Source organism: Leptonychotes weddellii, chromosome X (assembly GCF_054177405.1).
Source record: "Leptonychotes weddellii isolate Sample4059 chromosome X, ASM5417740v2, whole genome shotgun sequence".
Lineage (NCBI taxonomy): Eukaryota > Metazoa > Chordata > Mammalia > Carnivora > Phocidae > Leptonychotes > Leptonychotes weddellii.
This window is the reverse complement of record NC_138385.1, coordinates 17,649,010-17,664,585: the sequence shown is the minus strand read 5'-3', so window position 1 is coordinate 17,664,585 and position 15,576 is coordinate 17,649,010. Positions and strand designations below refer to the sequence as shown.

General features: G+C 35.5%; 1 protein-coding gene across 2 annotated transcripts in view; it reads right to left on the bottom strand.

Moving 5' to 3' along the window:
• Nucleotides 1–15,576, bottom strand: part of ZNF280C (zinc finger protein 280C) — a 62,594-nt gene that overhangs the window by 32,270 nt on the left and 14,748 nt on the right. For both annotated transcript variants that reach the window (XM_081808246.1, XM_081808247.1), the window contains 6 exons: nucleotides 14,523–14,669; nucleotides 12,125–12,190; nucleotides 11,891–12,027; nucleotides 6,850–6,964; nucleotides 3,763–3,933; nucleotides 3,507–3,616 (listed from right to left, as the gene is read on the bottom strand). In XM_081808246.1, the coding sequence (XP_081664372.1) occupies nucleotides 3,507–3,616; nucleotides 3,763–3,933; nucleotides 6,850–6,964; nucleotides 11,891–12,027; nucleotides 12,125–12,190; nucleotides 14,523–14,669 (746 nt within the window). The remainder of the gene's footprint in view (nucleotides 1–3,506; nucleotides 3,617–3,762; nucleotides 3,934–6,849; nucleotides 6,965–11,890; nucleotides 12,028–12,124; nucleotides 12,191–14,522; nucleotides 14,670–15,576) is intronic.

The following is a 15,576-nucleotide window of genomic DNA, read 5'->3' as shown; positions in this document are numbered from 1 at the left end:
ATTCACAAATAATCTAAAATTCACATTTTTTTCAAAATGGAAATCCTTACTGTAATATTATATAAATTTAACTGATATATAAAAAATACATAAGCGGAATGCCTGGGTGGCTCAGTCGGTTGGGCATCTGCCTTTGGTTCAGGTCATGGTCCCAGGGTCCTGGGATTGAGTCCCACATTGGGCTCCTTGCTCAGTGGGGAGCCTACTTCTCCCTCTCCCTCTGCTGCTCCCCTGCTTGTGCTCTCTCTCTCTCTCTCAGAGACAAATAAATACAAAATCTTTAAAAAAAAAAAATGCATAAGCTAAAATGTGAAAGTCTCACTTATTTTTTTAATGACTAACAGTGCTATAAGAAATAAAAGCTACATTTTAGAGAATGCTTGCCACTTTCTTCAGGTGCAGAAATATATATAATGTGCTATGATTTGTGTATACAATAGAGGGAAAATAAGAACATTTATGTGTGCCTGTACATTCAGAAATTAAAGTCAAAGAAGACATAAAACAAATTAATAAAAAATGATTTCTTTTGCAAGTCCTATTGGGAACTAAGCAAACAGATGAAGTGGGATTCTTCACTGTATACCTTCTTTTTTATTTAAAATTTTTACTTTATTTTTTAAATTTTATTTTGTTATGTTAATCACCATATATTACATCATTAGTTTTTGATGTAGTGTTCCATGATTCATTGTTTGCGTATAACACCCAGTTATACGTGCCCTCTTTAATACCCATCACCAGGCTAGCCCATCCCCCCACCCCCCTCCCCTCTAGAACCCTCAGTTTGTTTCTCAGAGTCCATAGTCTCTCATGGTTTGTCTCCCCCCCTCCGATTCCCCGCCTTCATTTTTCCCTTCCTACTATCATCTTTTTTTTTTTTTTTTTACATATAATGTATTATTTGTTTCAGAGGTACGGGTCTGTGATTCATCAGTCTATGCATCTATGATGCAAAACATAAAACATCAAGTATTTCTATACAATATTACATATTACATAGATTGGAAGATTGAAAACACTGGCAGAAGTTAATTTTTATATAAAACCAAAACCCGAAGTCCAGTTCACAGGAATCACCCTCAGGGAGGTAGAAATAGTGATAGATCAAATACAGTTTTGTCCAAGAATAAAGAAATTGTGTTTGGAATTTTATACTTCTTTTCTTTCTACATTTTTTGTAAAATGCTGAATTGCAATGAAAAAATTGCCGATCTTTGAAATAGCAAGCAATAACTTTTTCTAAGTTGCTTCTCTGCTTTGCAGTCTTCTCACCCCCTCTTTCCTGAATATAATCTACATTGCGTTTTTTCCTGCCTCCTTTCTCCCTTCTTGCCATTTATACTGGGCATGCAAGAAGAATACAGATTATCTTTCCACAGACACACAGAACACTGCAATATCTATTAAAATATCTTAAGTGGAATAATACCTAGACCTCATACTTCATTAGTACTTCTAAAATTACCTAAAACCTAATTTTAAGAGCTTCCTACACCAACGTAAAGGTAGAATTTATAACAACTATACAAACTATATTCTGGATTGAGTTAACACTGTGATTTCTTTTTTTTTTTTATTTTTTTTTATTTTTTTTTAAAGATTTTATTTATTTATTTGACAGAGACAGAGAGAGCAGGAACACAAGCAGGGGGAGTGGGAGAGGGAGAAGCAGGCCCCCCGCCGAGCAGGGAGCCCGATGCGGGACTCGATCCCAGGATCCTGGGATCATGACCTGAGCCGAAGGCAGACGCTTAACGGCTGAGCCACCCAGGCGCCCCAACACTGTGATTTCTTGAGAAATGCTCCACCATTATGAGTTTATGTCTGAGTGCTGAACATTAAAATGCAAGACTGAGATTTTGAGTAATGTGACATTCATATGTCACCAGACAAAAAAATCATGTTAAAAAAAAGGAGTTTTTAAGTTATAGGAAAGATTAAGCACAAAACAAAATGCCTGCTTTACAAGAGCTTTGAAGAATAGCGTGATCTAGTCAATAAAATATTCTGATTAATACATTATTGTCATTAAAAGTTAAAATACAACATGCATAGAGATTTTTTTTTCTTAAGTAGGCTCCACGCCCAGCGTGGAGCCCAATGCAGGGCTCAAATGCACCACTGTGAGATCAAGACCTGAGCAGAGATCAAGAGTCAGACACTTAACTGACCGACCCACCCAAGTGCCCTACAATATGCATAGAGATTCAAGTGTCACGTGTGAGTGCCATCCACCTGGGGACCCTACCCGACAAAGGCTGCAGCCCCTGCATGACTCAGTGGCTGTGGTACGTGGGACTCACTTAGCTGGGAACTGTTCGGGATTGAATAAAGTAATGCGATTAGAGGCCACCCCAGAGAGGGAGCGGATTCCCCCACCCCTGAACCATTTTTGCTGGTCGCGGCAAAGGATTTTCCAAACGAGATTTGCCACAGACATCTGCTCTACAAGTGGCAAAATGTCAGAAATGAAGAGAAAGAAATGTTAAAGATCCGAGAAATAAATGACTCACCTGGGAAAGCTCTAATACCCGCAAACACTCAGGGCTGTCACTAAGAGAAACATCGGACTTTCTGCAAAGTCTTCCAGATATAATACTTTAAAGAGGTCGGAGGTAGGTCTATTTCTTCCATTTCTTAAAGTACTACATACTGTGTTTAATGTATTCTCTCAAGCCTCAGAGAGATCAATGACAGTCACATCTCTTAGACAAAGCAACAACTAAAGCTTTGATCTAGCATCATTAGTTTTAAAGCAACTCCCACACATTGTCACTTTCACCTTACTTCAGCATCCAGCTCCAGAAAACAGATATTTTTACCAATAATTTTATGGTTGATAAAGCCATTATCACATCTAATAAAATTATCAAGGATTACTTCGTATCCTCTAATATTCCCCCAAAAATACAATATGCATATACGATAGTACATATAAGCTTAATTTTTAAGATTTCATGATTGGGAAAGATTTTTAAAATCTTGTATAAAGATAATCACTATGGGGTGCCTGGGTGGCTCAGTCAGTTAAGCAGCTGCCTTCGGCTCAGGTCATGATCCCAGGGTCCTGGGATCAAGCCCCACATTGGGCCCCCTGCGCTGCGGGAAGCCTGCTTCTCCCTCTCCCACTCCCCCCTGCTTGTGTTCCCTCTCTCGCTGTGTCTCTCTCTGTCAAATAAATAAATAAAATATTTTTTTAAATTTTATTTTATTATGTTATGTTAGTCACCATACATTACATCATTAGTTTTTGATGTAGTGTTCCATGATTATTTGCATATAACACCCAGTGCTCCATTCAATACATGCCCTCCTTAAATAAAATCTAAAAAAAAAAGATAGTCATCACAAATATCAATTCTTACTTAAGTTATATAGAAATACCAATGAGAAGATTTCTTATCTAAATACCTGGACAAACGAGCATTTACTATATATCAATCCTTAATGTTTTCAGAGATTTGTCAATATTTTTAAAAATCAAATTTTGGAAAAAGTTTTACCTTCATGTGATATTTCAAAGGATCCAGAAGATTAAACTTTACATTGCACTTTGGACAAGATCTTAGAAAAGGTGTTCCAGTTTTATAGTGAGCTGATGAGGTATTTGTACCTAAAATAGATTAAGAACTTTTACGACTCAAATTCTTTTTTAAACATTAAACAACCAGTAAAAAAAAGTTTAAAAATTCATCAGAATTTCTAAAATTTATGTGTAAATAATACAATTTCTATTTTATATGCTAGATTCATATTTACCTTTTGATATCATAACATGGGAAGATGTCACTGGAGGAGAGTTAGTTAGAGACAGTGAAGCACAAGGACTTATTTCAGAAACACTTTCGCTGGTCTTTGGCTTTTTTGGAGTAACACTGTTTACTTTAGAAGCAGAAGAACGTTTTAATATAGGCAGAGTTTGATCTATACCTACAATGATTTAAATAGTGGGAAAAATATTTGTAAATATGTACAGAACACTGCTTACAAATGCTACTAAAATGGCTTTATATTTGAATTTAAGTAAAAACACTTTGAAGCTAAATTAAAGATAACATAATTGAATTATATCATACAAATGACAAAGAATGATCAAAATTTATATGATCAAAAAAAGAAAAAATTTATATGATCAATAGGTAAAAAGAAATTGTACAGCTATTATGAACTACACGTATTTGAACAATTCATGAAATAAACTTTTTATACAAGAAAATTCTAAAAATACTTTCAAATAAAGAAATATATAAATAGGTATAAAAGAGGTCAGACCAAAAGAATCCGAAGCAAAAAAATTAAAGCACAGAGAATGTTCTAAGCTCAGTTCCCAAAAATGAATTTATCTTTAGATGCTTAAATACATTTGGGCTTGGAAACAAAAACCATCTTTATTCTAAAAATTTAGAAAAACCCTTTAAGATACTTAAAAAAAACTTAAGATGTCTAATGGAAAACTCAAGTTGGTTCTTTTTCCACTTATTAACAATCTGATGGGTTTAAATTATCTGTTTACTCCCTATGAACAAAGTACAAACAACTAATCTTGAATAATACCTTGCTCATTCATATGAAAAGTCTTAAGAAGTTAGTATAATGGTCTTCAAATGATACTCCCCTGAGGCTAATGATTTTGCTTTAGGGAATACAGTAAGCATGTCAGATAGAAAAACTCTTTTACCTTTTTTAAAAAATCAGATTTTTACATAAAATTTTGTTTGAGGAGATTTCATCACTAAAGATAGTTCTGAGCTTGAAAACCATCACCTTAAAGGCTTAGGGATGGTGTAATTCAGGGCATTTGCAAGAAAAGTGGGGCTATTTAGGCTATAACCAGACACAGCAAAAGTCCGTTTGAAAATAACACACAATTGTACTTTGTGATAAAGATTCTAAAACTGCACATCGTATTTTAATGCTCCCAACTGTACACTAATAGGCGAAGCAGTAGAATAGAGAAATACAAGGAAAAGGAGAGCATCGCATTAGTGGGCTCCCTGTCAGATCTGTCTTTCATTCTCTGAGATAACAGAAATGATTTTTTTTTTTCCATCTGCAAGCACATAGTTACTGACAGCCATACTGCAGGCACTTGGGACTGATTTCTGTGTAATCACTAACATTTTTCTCAGATGCTTAGGTTACTTGAACAACCAATGAGTGCTGGTATTTTGGCAACTAGTTCTCTAGCAGGCTGTATAGTAAAAATAGACTGTTTTGTATATAATTTTTTTAAGCATGAGTAAATCTCCAAGTTAAATAAAATCACTCTGAGCTCAATAGTTTTAAATTCTAACCGTTTAACTTGTTTATTTCTATTGCCTCTGGCTTGTGCTGTTCACTATCTTCAACAGTGCCAATAAAAATCCTATTCTCATTCTTCAAAATCAAGTTCAAATCCAACCTTCTCCAAGAACCTTCTATGATCATCCTTGACAGGAGTCCATTAATCATGCTTCTGAACACATAATACGTACTATCATTCATAATTATCATTCTAAGAACTGTTTACTGTCAAGTTCTTTAAAGGTTTAAGGCATTTTTCATTTCTCACTTATCTCATTTGAACCTCAAAAAAGGCCTGAGATAAGTAGAGCAAGAATTAAAATTATATCTCCAAATGGTGACTTCAGGTCTGGAGAATGAATGTATTATCTGAGAAAGATAAAAGTATATATTTCAATAAAATGAGAAAATTGAAGTGTAAAGAGGTGACTCGATAAAGGCCACAAAAATCTTGAGGATACAGGCTCAAATCTACACCTTCCTAACTGACTATAACCCTATTTCCCATCAAGGCAAAGTTCCACTCTCTGCAATACAACAACTTACAGAGAGAGTAGGCATCACTGTTTTACCCCCTAGAATCTTCAAGAATTCAGACTTTTTTATGAATAAAGACCACGTACATTATAAAATCAGACTTCAGACAACTATTTTACTTCCTCATTTATTTTGGTTCTTGGCTATTTTACTAACTAGATAAGTGACACCTAGATAGGTGAATAACAAGCCATGTGTTATCAAAATGGGAAAAGTATTTTTGGCAAACATATTACTATAATTTTTTTTCTATTTTGGTTTGGTAAATGTATATGAATTTGTTAGTAAACAATTTAAACATTAAAAACTTATGTACCTCTGTCCAATTACTGAAATATAACAAATTTACTAATATACAAACAGCAATTGCTTTGATTATGGGGAATTTTTCAACTAAATAAAATTCTTTCATGGCATACTAATTTATTTCAAGTTAATGAAGAACTTTGTTATTGTACACAAAGAACTGTAATTCTTCAATTAAAAATTTACATTATTCTTTTAATGGATATTTACTAAGTACTTACTATGCACAAATTACTATTTTTGTAATACTTCCTTTTTATAATGATACTCTGTAATCATATTTAACTATCATATCAACATCATTTATTTGGAAAGAAAGACACCAGTCTATTAAAAAAATCAACTATAACCATGTACTTTTTCTCATACTAATGGCCTTCCAAATGATTAATACTTTTTTTAAAAAAAAAATGATAGTATTAGGTCATTAGGAGACTTCCTGGACTCACAGAATTTATATTAAGATTTTTCAGCCCATGGCTGGCTCTAAGTGAGAATGAGCTCAAAAAATACATGTTAGCTAACTTAATAGAAAGAGATACAATATTCTATTATTAAATAAGAAATCACACAAGAAAGGCATTCAGGGATTATTAGCTTCTATTTTATGGTATATGAAAAACTTAACATGAAGGTATGGGTTTCAAAATAAAAATTCATTCCACATCTATATTCATCAAGTTTCTTTTTATTATACTCAAAAAAAGTGCTAAGCCAAACCTTCTATATAAATTGTTGATCCCTCTTGGGACAGTGGAATTGTATCCTGGGTCAAGTCAAATAGTAAGTCTGAAGAATCATCCGATTCAACTTGTAATGAATTCTTTGTAAAATCCTGTAAAAAGTTATAATTATTTTGTTTCATAAACTTTTATAAAGGTAAATTTAATTGTATGATAATACTATAAAGATAACACCTTAATAATTTAATTACTAATAAGCTATAAAACACTAAGGTAATTATTATTCTGTCAAAGTTAGCATTTAGTGGGTAAGGGTTATATGGGAACTCTCTGGATTACTTCTGCAGTTTTTCTATAAATCTAAAATTAGTTTGAAATTAAAAGTTAAAGTTAAGAAATAATGACAATATTATTGGCAAAGTAGACATGTTTTGGTACAACTTTTCTGCAAGAAAATTTTGGCAATATCTATCAAGGGCTTTAAAAAGTTCATATCCTTTGACCCAAATATTCCACTTACACTAATTTATGCTAAGGAAATGAAAATATTTAATGGAGAATTATTTATAATAGCAGAAAATAAAAACCTGTATGTCCAACAATGGAGGAATGGTTAAATAAATTAAACGACAGACTATAATGCAACATCATGCTTTTGAAAAATAACCAAAAACAAAGAAAAATGTTTCCAATATAAAGTTCAGTGAAAAAAGAGGAGCACATATCTGTGTACAAAATATAATCCTGATTGATATATTCTATATACCACACTAACCATCTGCAAAAAAGAAAATTAAAGTACAGTATGTATTGTCTTGTTTCTTTTCTAACTACCGCCCCCATACACAGTACCTTTATAAAATAGGAATATAGGGATCTTGCTTGCGTGTTTTGTGCTTACAAGTTGAGAAAAAATCAGGTTTTAAGAATTTTACTTTGTTATTGTTTTCTGTTTACATGGGCTTAGTAAGAAGTTATAGAGACAGATATTGAACTGAACCAAACCATTCCATTCCTAGAATCTGAGCATAACAGGCAGATTTCTGCATTTGAGCCTTAACATGTACTATAAAAAATGGCTGTATGACTCAATGATGGCTTTATGACTTAACTGTAACCAAGCATAATCTTCTGCAAGGTAAATATTTTCTCCAAATATGTGTACTTACAAATGGAAAATATTCACTAGCAATTCTCCAAACAGTTCTTTCACAGAAGTTCCTCCAAATAAAGTTAATACTTCATTTTTTTTCTAAAGATTTTATTTATTTATTTGAGAGAGAGAGAATGAGAGAGAGAGAGAGAGAGCATGAGAGGGGGTAGGGTCAGAGGGAGAAGCAGACTCCCTGCTGAGCAGGTCGCCCGATGTGGGACTTGATCCCGGAACTCCAGGATCATGACCTGAGCTGAAGGCAGTTGCTTAACCAACTGAGGCACCCAGGTGCCCCTAAAGTTAATACTTTAAACCTTTTCCTAGGTGATAACTCTGTCCAATTAAGTACCATTATTTCAGAGAGCAGACATATTAGTCAACAAATAACTTATTAAAATAATTCTCTAATTGGGAATTTTTTATATCTCATAAAATAGTTCAGCAAGATACCAAATACAACAGTGAGGTACAACAGGCAATAGACTGGGATTTAAAAGACCTCCATTTATTTAACTGTGGAACCTTGGGCCAGTCACTTGAGATTCAAGTTTTCACCTTTCCAACTGAAATAATAGCTGCCAATTGTCTATTTAAAACGTACTTGACTTTTACAGTCCATGTGTTTTATATCAGGTAGTTGTCACAACAGTACTAATAAAGACCTAATATTATCTCCCACCTTATAAATAGGTAAACTAAAGTTGAGTATAGTTAAGTAAGGTTCCCAGTACAATCCAGCTTGTTCTCGATGATGAAGCTGGAATCGGAACCGAGGTTGGCCTGATTATAAAGCCTGTGCCCTTGGGACACCTGGGTGGCTCAGTCGGGTTAAGCGTCCGAATTTTCTTTTCTTTTTTTTCTAAGTAGGCTCCACATGGCATGGAGATCACGACCTGAGCTGAGACCAAGAGCTGGAAGCCTGAGTCACCCAGGCACCCCAGGCATCCATCCTATTCTTGATCTCAGCTCAAATCTTGATCTCAGGGTCCTGAGTTTAAGCCCCATGGGTGTGGAGCCTATTAAAAAAAAACCACAACAACAACCTGTGCCCTTAAGCTATATCACACTGACATGAAAAGGGACAGTAACAATTATCTTCTAGACTGCCCTGAAGAGTTGTGGTAAAGAGAAGAAAAAACTTAAAATTTTCAGAGAAAATTCCCTCACATAGGATTCTCAATTTATTTGAAAATATAGATCTGTCATTCTCCACCCTGGCTCACATTAGAATCACCTGGAGAGTTTAAAAAAAAAAAAAAGTCTATCATGCCCAGGCCTCACCCCAGATCAAATGATAAAATACTGTTTTGTTTTTTTTTTTTAATTTTTTTATTTGACAGAGAGAGAGATAGCGAGAGAGGGAACACAAGCCGGGGGAGTGGGAGAGGGAGAAGCAGGCTTCCCGTGGAGCAGGGAGCCCGATGCGGGCCTCGATCCCAGGACCCTGGGATCATGACCCGAGCCACAGGCAGACGCTTAACGACTGAGCCACCCAGGCGCCCGATAAAAAACTGTTTTTTAAAGCTCCCTAGGATTGGGAAACTGATTGAAGAGCTTCGATTAAACACCCAAGCCCACAAAAACAAAAAGTTCTGAGTTTGAATGACCTCTAGTTTCTAAGTTTTTTTTTTAATATGAAAGATACCACCCCCCCCTCCATTGCTCTCCTTCTCTAGGTCCAAGGTAGGAATAATTTTCGTCTATCTCCATGTAAATAAATCATGTTCCCTTTTTGTTTTTTTTGTTTTTGCTTTTCTTAAATGCCAAACAGCTGAATTAGTCTGATTCCAGCTAAAATAAAATAATTTTAGCATTTCTGGCAGCCTGCCATTATCAGGTACACCTATTAAGTTTTTATTAAGAACAGCCCGTGGTTGCTTAGAGGATCCAAGTTTGAGAGCCGGTGGTTTGGGTAAAGATTCTCATTTTAAAAATGAAGAAAGTGAGGCCCACTGAGGTTGTAAACAATGCTTTAGCTAGGCACAGACAGAATCAACACTCAAGTCTTTCATTTTCAACCTAGATTTCTTGGACTACTCCTCCAGGACTCCAATTATTATTGTTTCAGAATGCAGATACAAGTCAAGGATTGAGAGTTAATAAAATTAGGAACAATTTGGGGCGCCTGGGTGGCTCAGATGGTTAAGCGTCTGCCTTCGGCTCAGGCCATGATCCCGGGGTCCTGGGATCGAGTCCCGCATCGGGCTCCCTGCTCTGCGGGGAGCCTGCTTCTCTGCCTCTGCCTCTCTCTCTCTCTCTGACTTTCATGAATAAATAAAAAAAAAACTTTGGGGCGCCTGGGTGGCTCAGTTGGTTGGACGACTGCCTTCGGCTCAGGTCATGATCCTGGAGTCCCGGGATCGAGTCCCGCATCGGGCTCTCTGCTCAGCAAGGGGTCTGCTTCTCCCTCTGACCCTCTTCCCTCTCGTGCTCTCTGTCTCTCATTCTCTCTCTCTCAAATAAATAAATAAAATCTTTAAGAAAAAAAAAAAAAAAAAAACTTTAAATTAGGAACAATTTATCACTTCTTCAAGGTTAGTCTCAAGTGAGTGAAATTTTTCTACTCTGAGTGTTTGATGGTCACGAATACAAAAACTACCAGCGCTGCTGGGTGCCACTGCCTTCATTCATACGAAAGCACAGCAGTTTTACCCTCTGTTGCTTTTGCATCATCGGTGCAAACGTTGACAGAGTGAAAAGAGGAAATGTCTCAGTGTAATTATCACAACAGTTTTAACTTCACGAACCCCCGAAAGGGTCTCAGGGAACCCCAATGGTCTGTGCACTGTACTATTGCTCTAAGGCAGTGTTTCTATGTATAGCAATGCTTAAATGTATGAATGGATGTGTGTATGCATATGTTAAAACCTCTGGGCTGGGGCACCTGGGTGGCCTAGCTGGTTAAGCATCTGACTTTGGCTCAGGTCATGATCTCAGGGTGCTGGGATCAAGCCCTGCATCATCTGCTTCTCTCTCTCCCTCTGCCCCTCCCCCTGATTATGCTCACTCTCTCTCTCAAATAAATAAATAAAATCTTAAAAAAATAAAATCAAACCTCTGGGCTAACCTGGATTGAAATCCCAGATCCATCTTTTATTTATGAGTCATATGGCCTTGAGTGAATTATTTAGCCTGAGTCTCAGTTTCCTCAACTATAAAATGGGGATAATAACTGTGCCTACCTCATAGGGAAATCGTAAGAATTAAATGATATTAATTTAGGGGCGCCTGGGTGGCTCAGTTGGTTAAGCGACTGCCTTCGGCTCAGGTCATGATCCTGGAGTCCTGGGATCGAGTCCCACATCGGGCTCCCTGCTCGGCAGGGAGCCTGCTTCTCCCTCTGACCCTCCCCCTCTCATGTGCTCTCTGTCTCTCTCATTCTCTCTGTCTCAAATAAATAAATAAAATCTTTAAAAAAAGAAAAAAGATATTAATTTACATACAACATTCAGAATAAAGACTTACCCATAGTAACAGAATAACAAATGTTAAATATTACCATTAACTATTACTTCTCTTAAAAGTTTTAAAAGCTAAGCCATGAAAGTAGGTTTTCAGAGTAAACAGCAACAATGACCTCAGAACGATCTTCCCAAATAAGAATACCTGGTTCCGTTTACTCTCTTAAGAATTTTGCCATTATGCAACATTCATTACTGATCATTTTTTTTACTCAGTTTTAGATAGCCTAGTTTTCAATATTATACCTATTTAATTTAAGCATATTACCTGATTTATTGACAAGTTGGTTAGTTCCTACAGTTATTACTTTGGGTATTGGTTGAGCTGTCAAAGATAGTGACATTTTCTGATTGTGATCATGCTTCTAGTGGAATGGTGACTAGCTATGATAGTCCACAATTCTAACTGGGTACTATAATATCCATTGCATCCCTGAACTAATTATAGTTTCAGAAACACTTACAGGTTTAGACACGTTCTGAACAATAACAGAATTCTGTGAAGATTTAGATTCAGGATGAAATCTAGGCAAGGCAGCCACTGGATTTGATGTTGGATCTTTGCAGTGTTGACTTGTAGGCTTGAATGGATCAGTAACACCTGCATTTTAAAATTACACAACATATTGAATATTTTTCTATACAACCAATTTTGTTAAAATACTTCACTTTAAAATTAAAATGGTATAATACTATACCTTGAGTAAGTGTCTCATTCTTTATTCCCTTTGAAGATGAGCTGGGGTTACCTCTGTTCAAAATATCTACAAATATTATGTTTATTTTAAAACTCATTATTTGAATTGAACATATATTTAGACAATAAAAAACTTTCCAAAAATATATCCACATACAACTAATAATTTAAGTATATTTCTTTCTCTTAGTGGTGACCTCAGATCAAACCCTTCCCCAATTCCCATGCCACATTCATACCCCCTAAAAGCCTGGAAGTTTCATTATGGGTAAGCTGGTCACATTATCTGTACTACTCCTCTTGAGTTCTGAGAGGGACACTACTGAAGACTGCAGACTAAATTTAATCTAGAGTTTACCAGAGTATCTCAAATCTACTACTATACCAAAAGTCAATTGGAGCCTGACATGACCCTATGAATCAGTTTAAGATGCTCACTCCTGTACCCGTGTGAACCCATAACTTCTAGGTTATTAAGGAATCAAATGAAAATTTGGAAGAGTAGAGATATGCCTAAAATTGCTAATCAGGAAAAGGTATATTTTAAAAACCCCATAAAAACCTCAAAAAAAATTTCCTTTTCCCCTCCTAGTAGAAAAGAACCAGATCTCATAGATTAATTCCATAAAGGGTCACACAAAAGTAGGGTTGTTTTATGATAATGGAAATTCAGTTCTCTAAACCTAGGCACTAAAGAAGTTTCCTAGGAGAAAAATCTGCTCAAACAACTTGATATTGTTTTCATTCAGAAATTTAAAATAAGTATTTACTCAAACCATTAAAGAGTTAAACCTATAGTACTTTGTTTTCATTCAGAAATTTAAAATAAGTATTTACTCAAGCCATTAAAGAATTAAACCTATAGTAGTACTCTGTGGTGACTGGTCTATCAAACACAACCTTTTACCATCCCCCCAACTTAATGATGGTTCTATATAAATATTTAGCTCATATTCCATATGCCAAAAATATTTTATGGCTCACACATAAAACATCAATAAAATCACCTAAATTTTGAGTTCATTTAGAAAAGAAATTTCACTGGGGTCAACTTTCTTTTTGATAGAATCACTTAAAACTAACACACATTATTCAAGTTGAGTACTGTTAACAGTTATCTACAGTTGATATAAACCCAACCTGAACTGCCAGGCTTTCAATAAGATGATCTGAATAATAATTTGAAATATGATAATATTTTGGGATAAAAATCACAGCAACTAGGAAACAATATTTATATTATTCTGTTCCACTATCAGCAACAAACATGCCAACATACTTCATTTTATAATTGAAGTGACATTCCACTTAGCACCTCTCAATTTGCCACAGGAAATGATACTGAGAATTAAATTATTCTATCTCTGATAAAACTGAATAGAAGAGCTATTTGAAGTTTAGAGTCAAGAGAAGCAAAAACCGGGCTTTCAAAAAATTAAAAACTCCTCTCTTAACCACAATATTTCGCACTGCCATGATAGGTAAGAAAACACTGGTATGGCTGCCTACATTCTTTGCTAAATTCTCCTGGCTTAAAAAAAAGTAAGTATAATGGAAAAGAATCTATTTTCTCGTTCTCCCCTGAAATTCAGTATGTTGTTCGTCTGCACTTTACACATTTTTTATTGGACATTTTAACAAGTGTCATCAATATCTTCACTATAACATTATCACAATGGCAATTCTAACTCTAACTGAAATCTAACAATCTACAAAATTACTGAACGTGTTCTGCCAGAAAGCCATGAGGATTAAGTGTGCTAACCGCCTGCATTGTACTAGTACAGTAGCTAAAGACCAGACCCTCCCTCCTTCCTTCATGAATATAATCAGGAGTTGTTGGAAGATGCGTGTGGCCAGAAACTATAGCTCAGGTTGGTACACATACCAGAGACTGTATAATCATGCAGTGCCTGTTCATTTTGTAGCCATGATTCAAGATGACACTGTGATGAGGCAGTTGTCTGGCTGTGAGAACCCTCATCAGAGACTAACAAACTTACTCAGTATTCTGGTATTTTAAGCAAAGCACTCCAAACACTTCCTATTCTAGGTGTTTTTGGACTTAAGGGAGAAAAAGAAAAATTAACAAACAGGTGAATAGGCTACTTAGCTCCACTAAAACTTAAGATTGCCAATTTCAGAAGGCCTATAATGCTGTTAGGTAATCTTAACCTTTAGTTACCTTAGTTAACATTTCCCTTTTCTCTCAAATGATATTTTAACCTCTGACCTTACTCAAGTCCCCAACCATATCCCCCCTCTGATTCTCACAAATTCTCACTGATCTGTATGCTTCAACTCCTTACAGAATAACAAGGACACAGAAGACAGCTCACAGATTTTTCTATTAGAAACAGCAACTTATAAAACTTTACTTCACTGAAATAAATGCTTACTTGAAATGGCTGGTTTTGAACTTGATATCTCTCCAACAAAAATCAGCTCATCATCATCTTCATCCAGAATTTCTTCTACTTTCTTCTGCCACGGTTCCAGCTCTTCTTCTTCACATTCCATAAAGAGTTCTGCCATTTTTGGGTTATCTAATTTTCAAGAGAGAAACGCATCTTATTTTTTAAAAAACTTTTTGCAATGCATAGTATGATATTTAAGATATACTTTAATAATCTTAATTACTGAATTGATATTTGCAGTCAGTACAACTCACCTCAATCTCTAAGATCTAAACTAGTAAACTAGTAAAATTAAGCTAGCTAAGTAACAGACGACAGTAATTACTAGTAGTTGCCAATAAATTTTAAGAATAATCAAATCCAAAAAAACTTGAAACATAAAAAAAAGAATAATCAAACCCAGGAAAGAATATCCAATGGGAAAAAGATAGTCTCCTCAACAAATGGTGTTGGGAAAACTGGACAGCAACATGCAAAAGAATGAAACTGGACCATTTTTTTTTTTTGAAGATTTTATTTATTTATTTGACAGAGAGAGAAAACACAAACAGAGGGAGCAAGAGAAGGAGAAGCAGGCTCCCTGATGAGCAGGGAGCCGGTTCAGGGCTCGATCCCAGGACTCTGGGATCATGACCTGAGCCGAAGGCAGACGCTTAACCCACTGAGCCACCCAGGTGCCCCAGAATCTGGACCACTTTCTTACACCAAACACAAAAATAAATTGAAAATGGATGAAAGATGTGAGACAGGAAACCATTAAAATTCTAGAGGAGAACACAGGCAGTAATCTTTTTGACATCAGCTGTAGCAACTTCTTACTAGATATGTCTCCTGAGGCAAGGGAAACAAAAGCAAAAATAAAGTACTGGGACTTCATCAAATTAAAAGCTTCTACACAGTGAAGGAAACGATCAACAAAACTAAAAGGCAACCTATGGAATGGGAGAAGATATTTGCAAATGACATACCTAATAAAGGGTTAGTACCCAAAATATATAAAAAACCGATACAACTCAAGACCCAAAAAACAATCCAG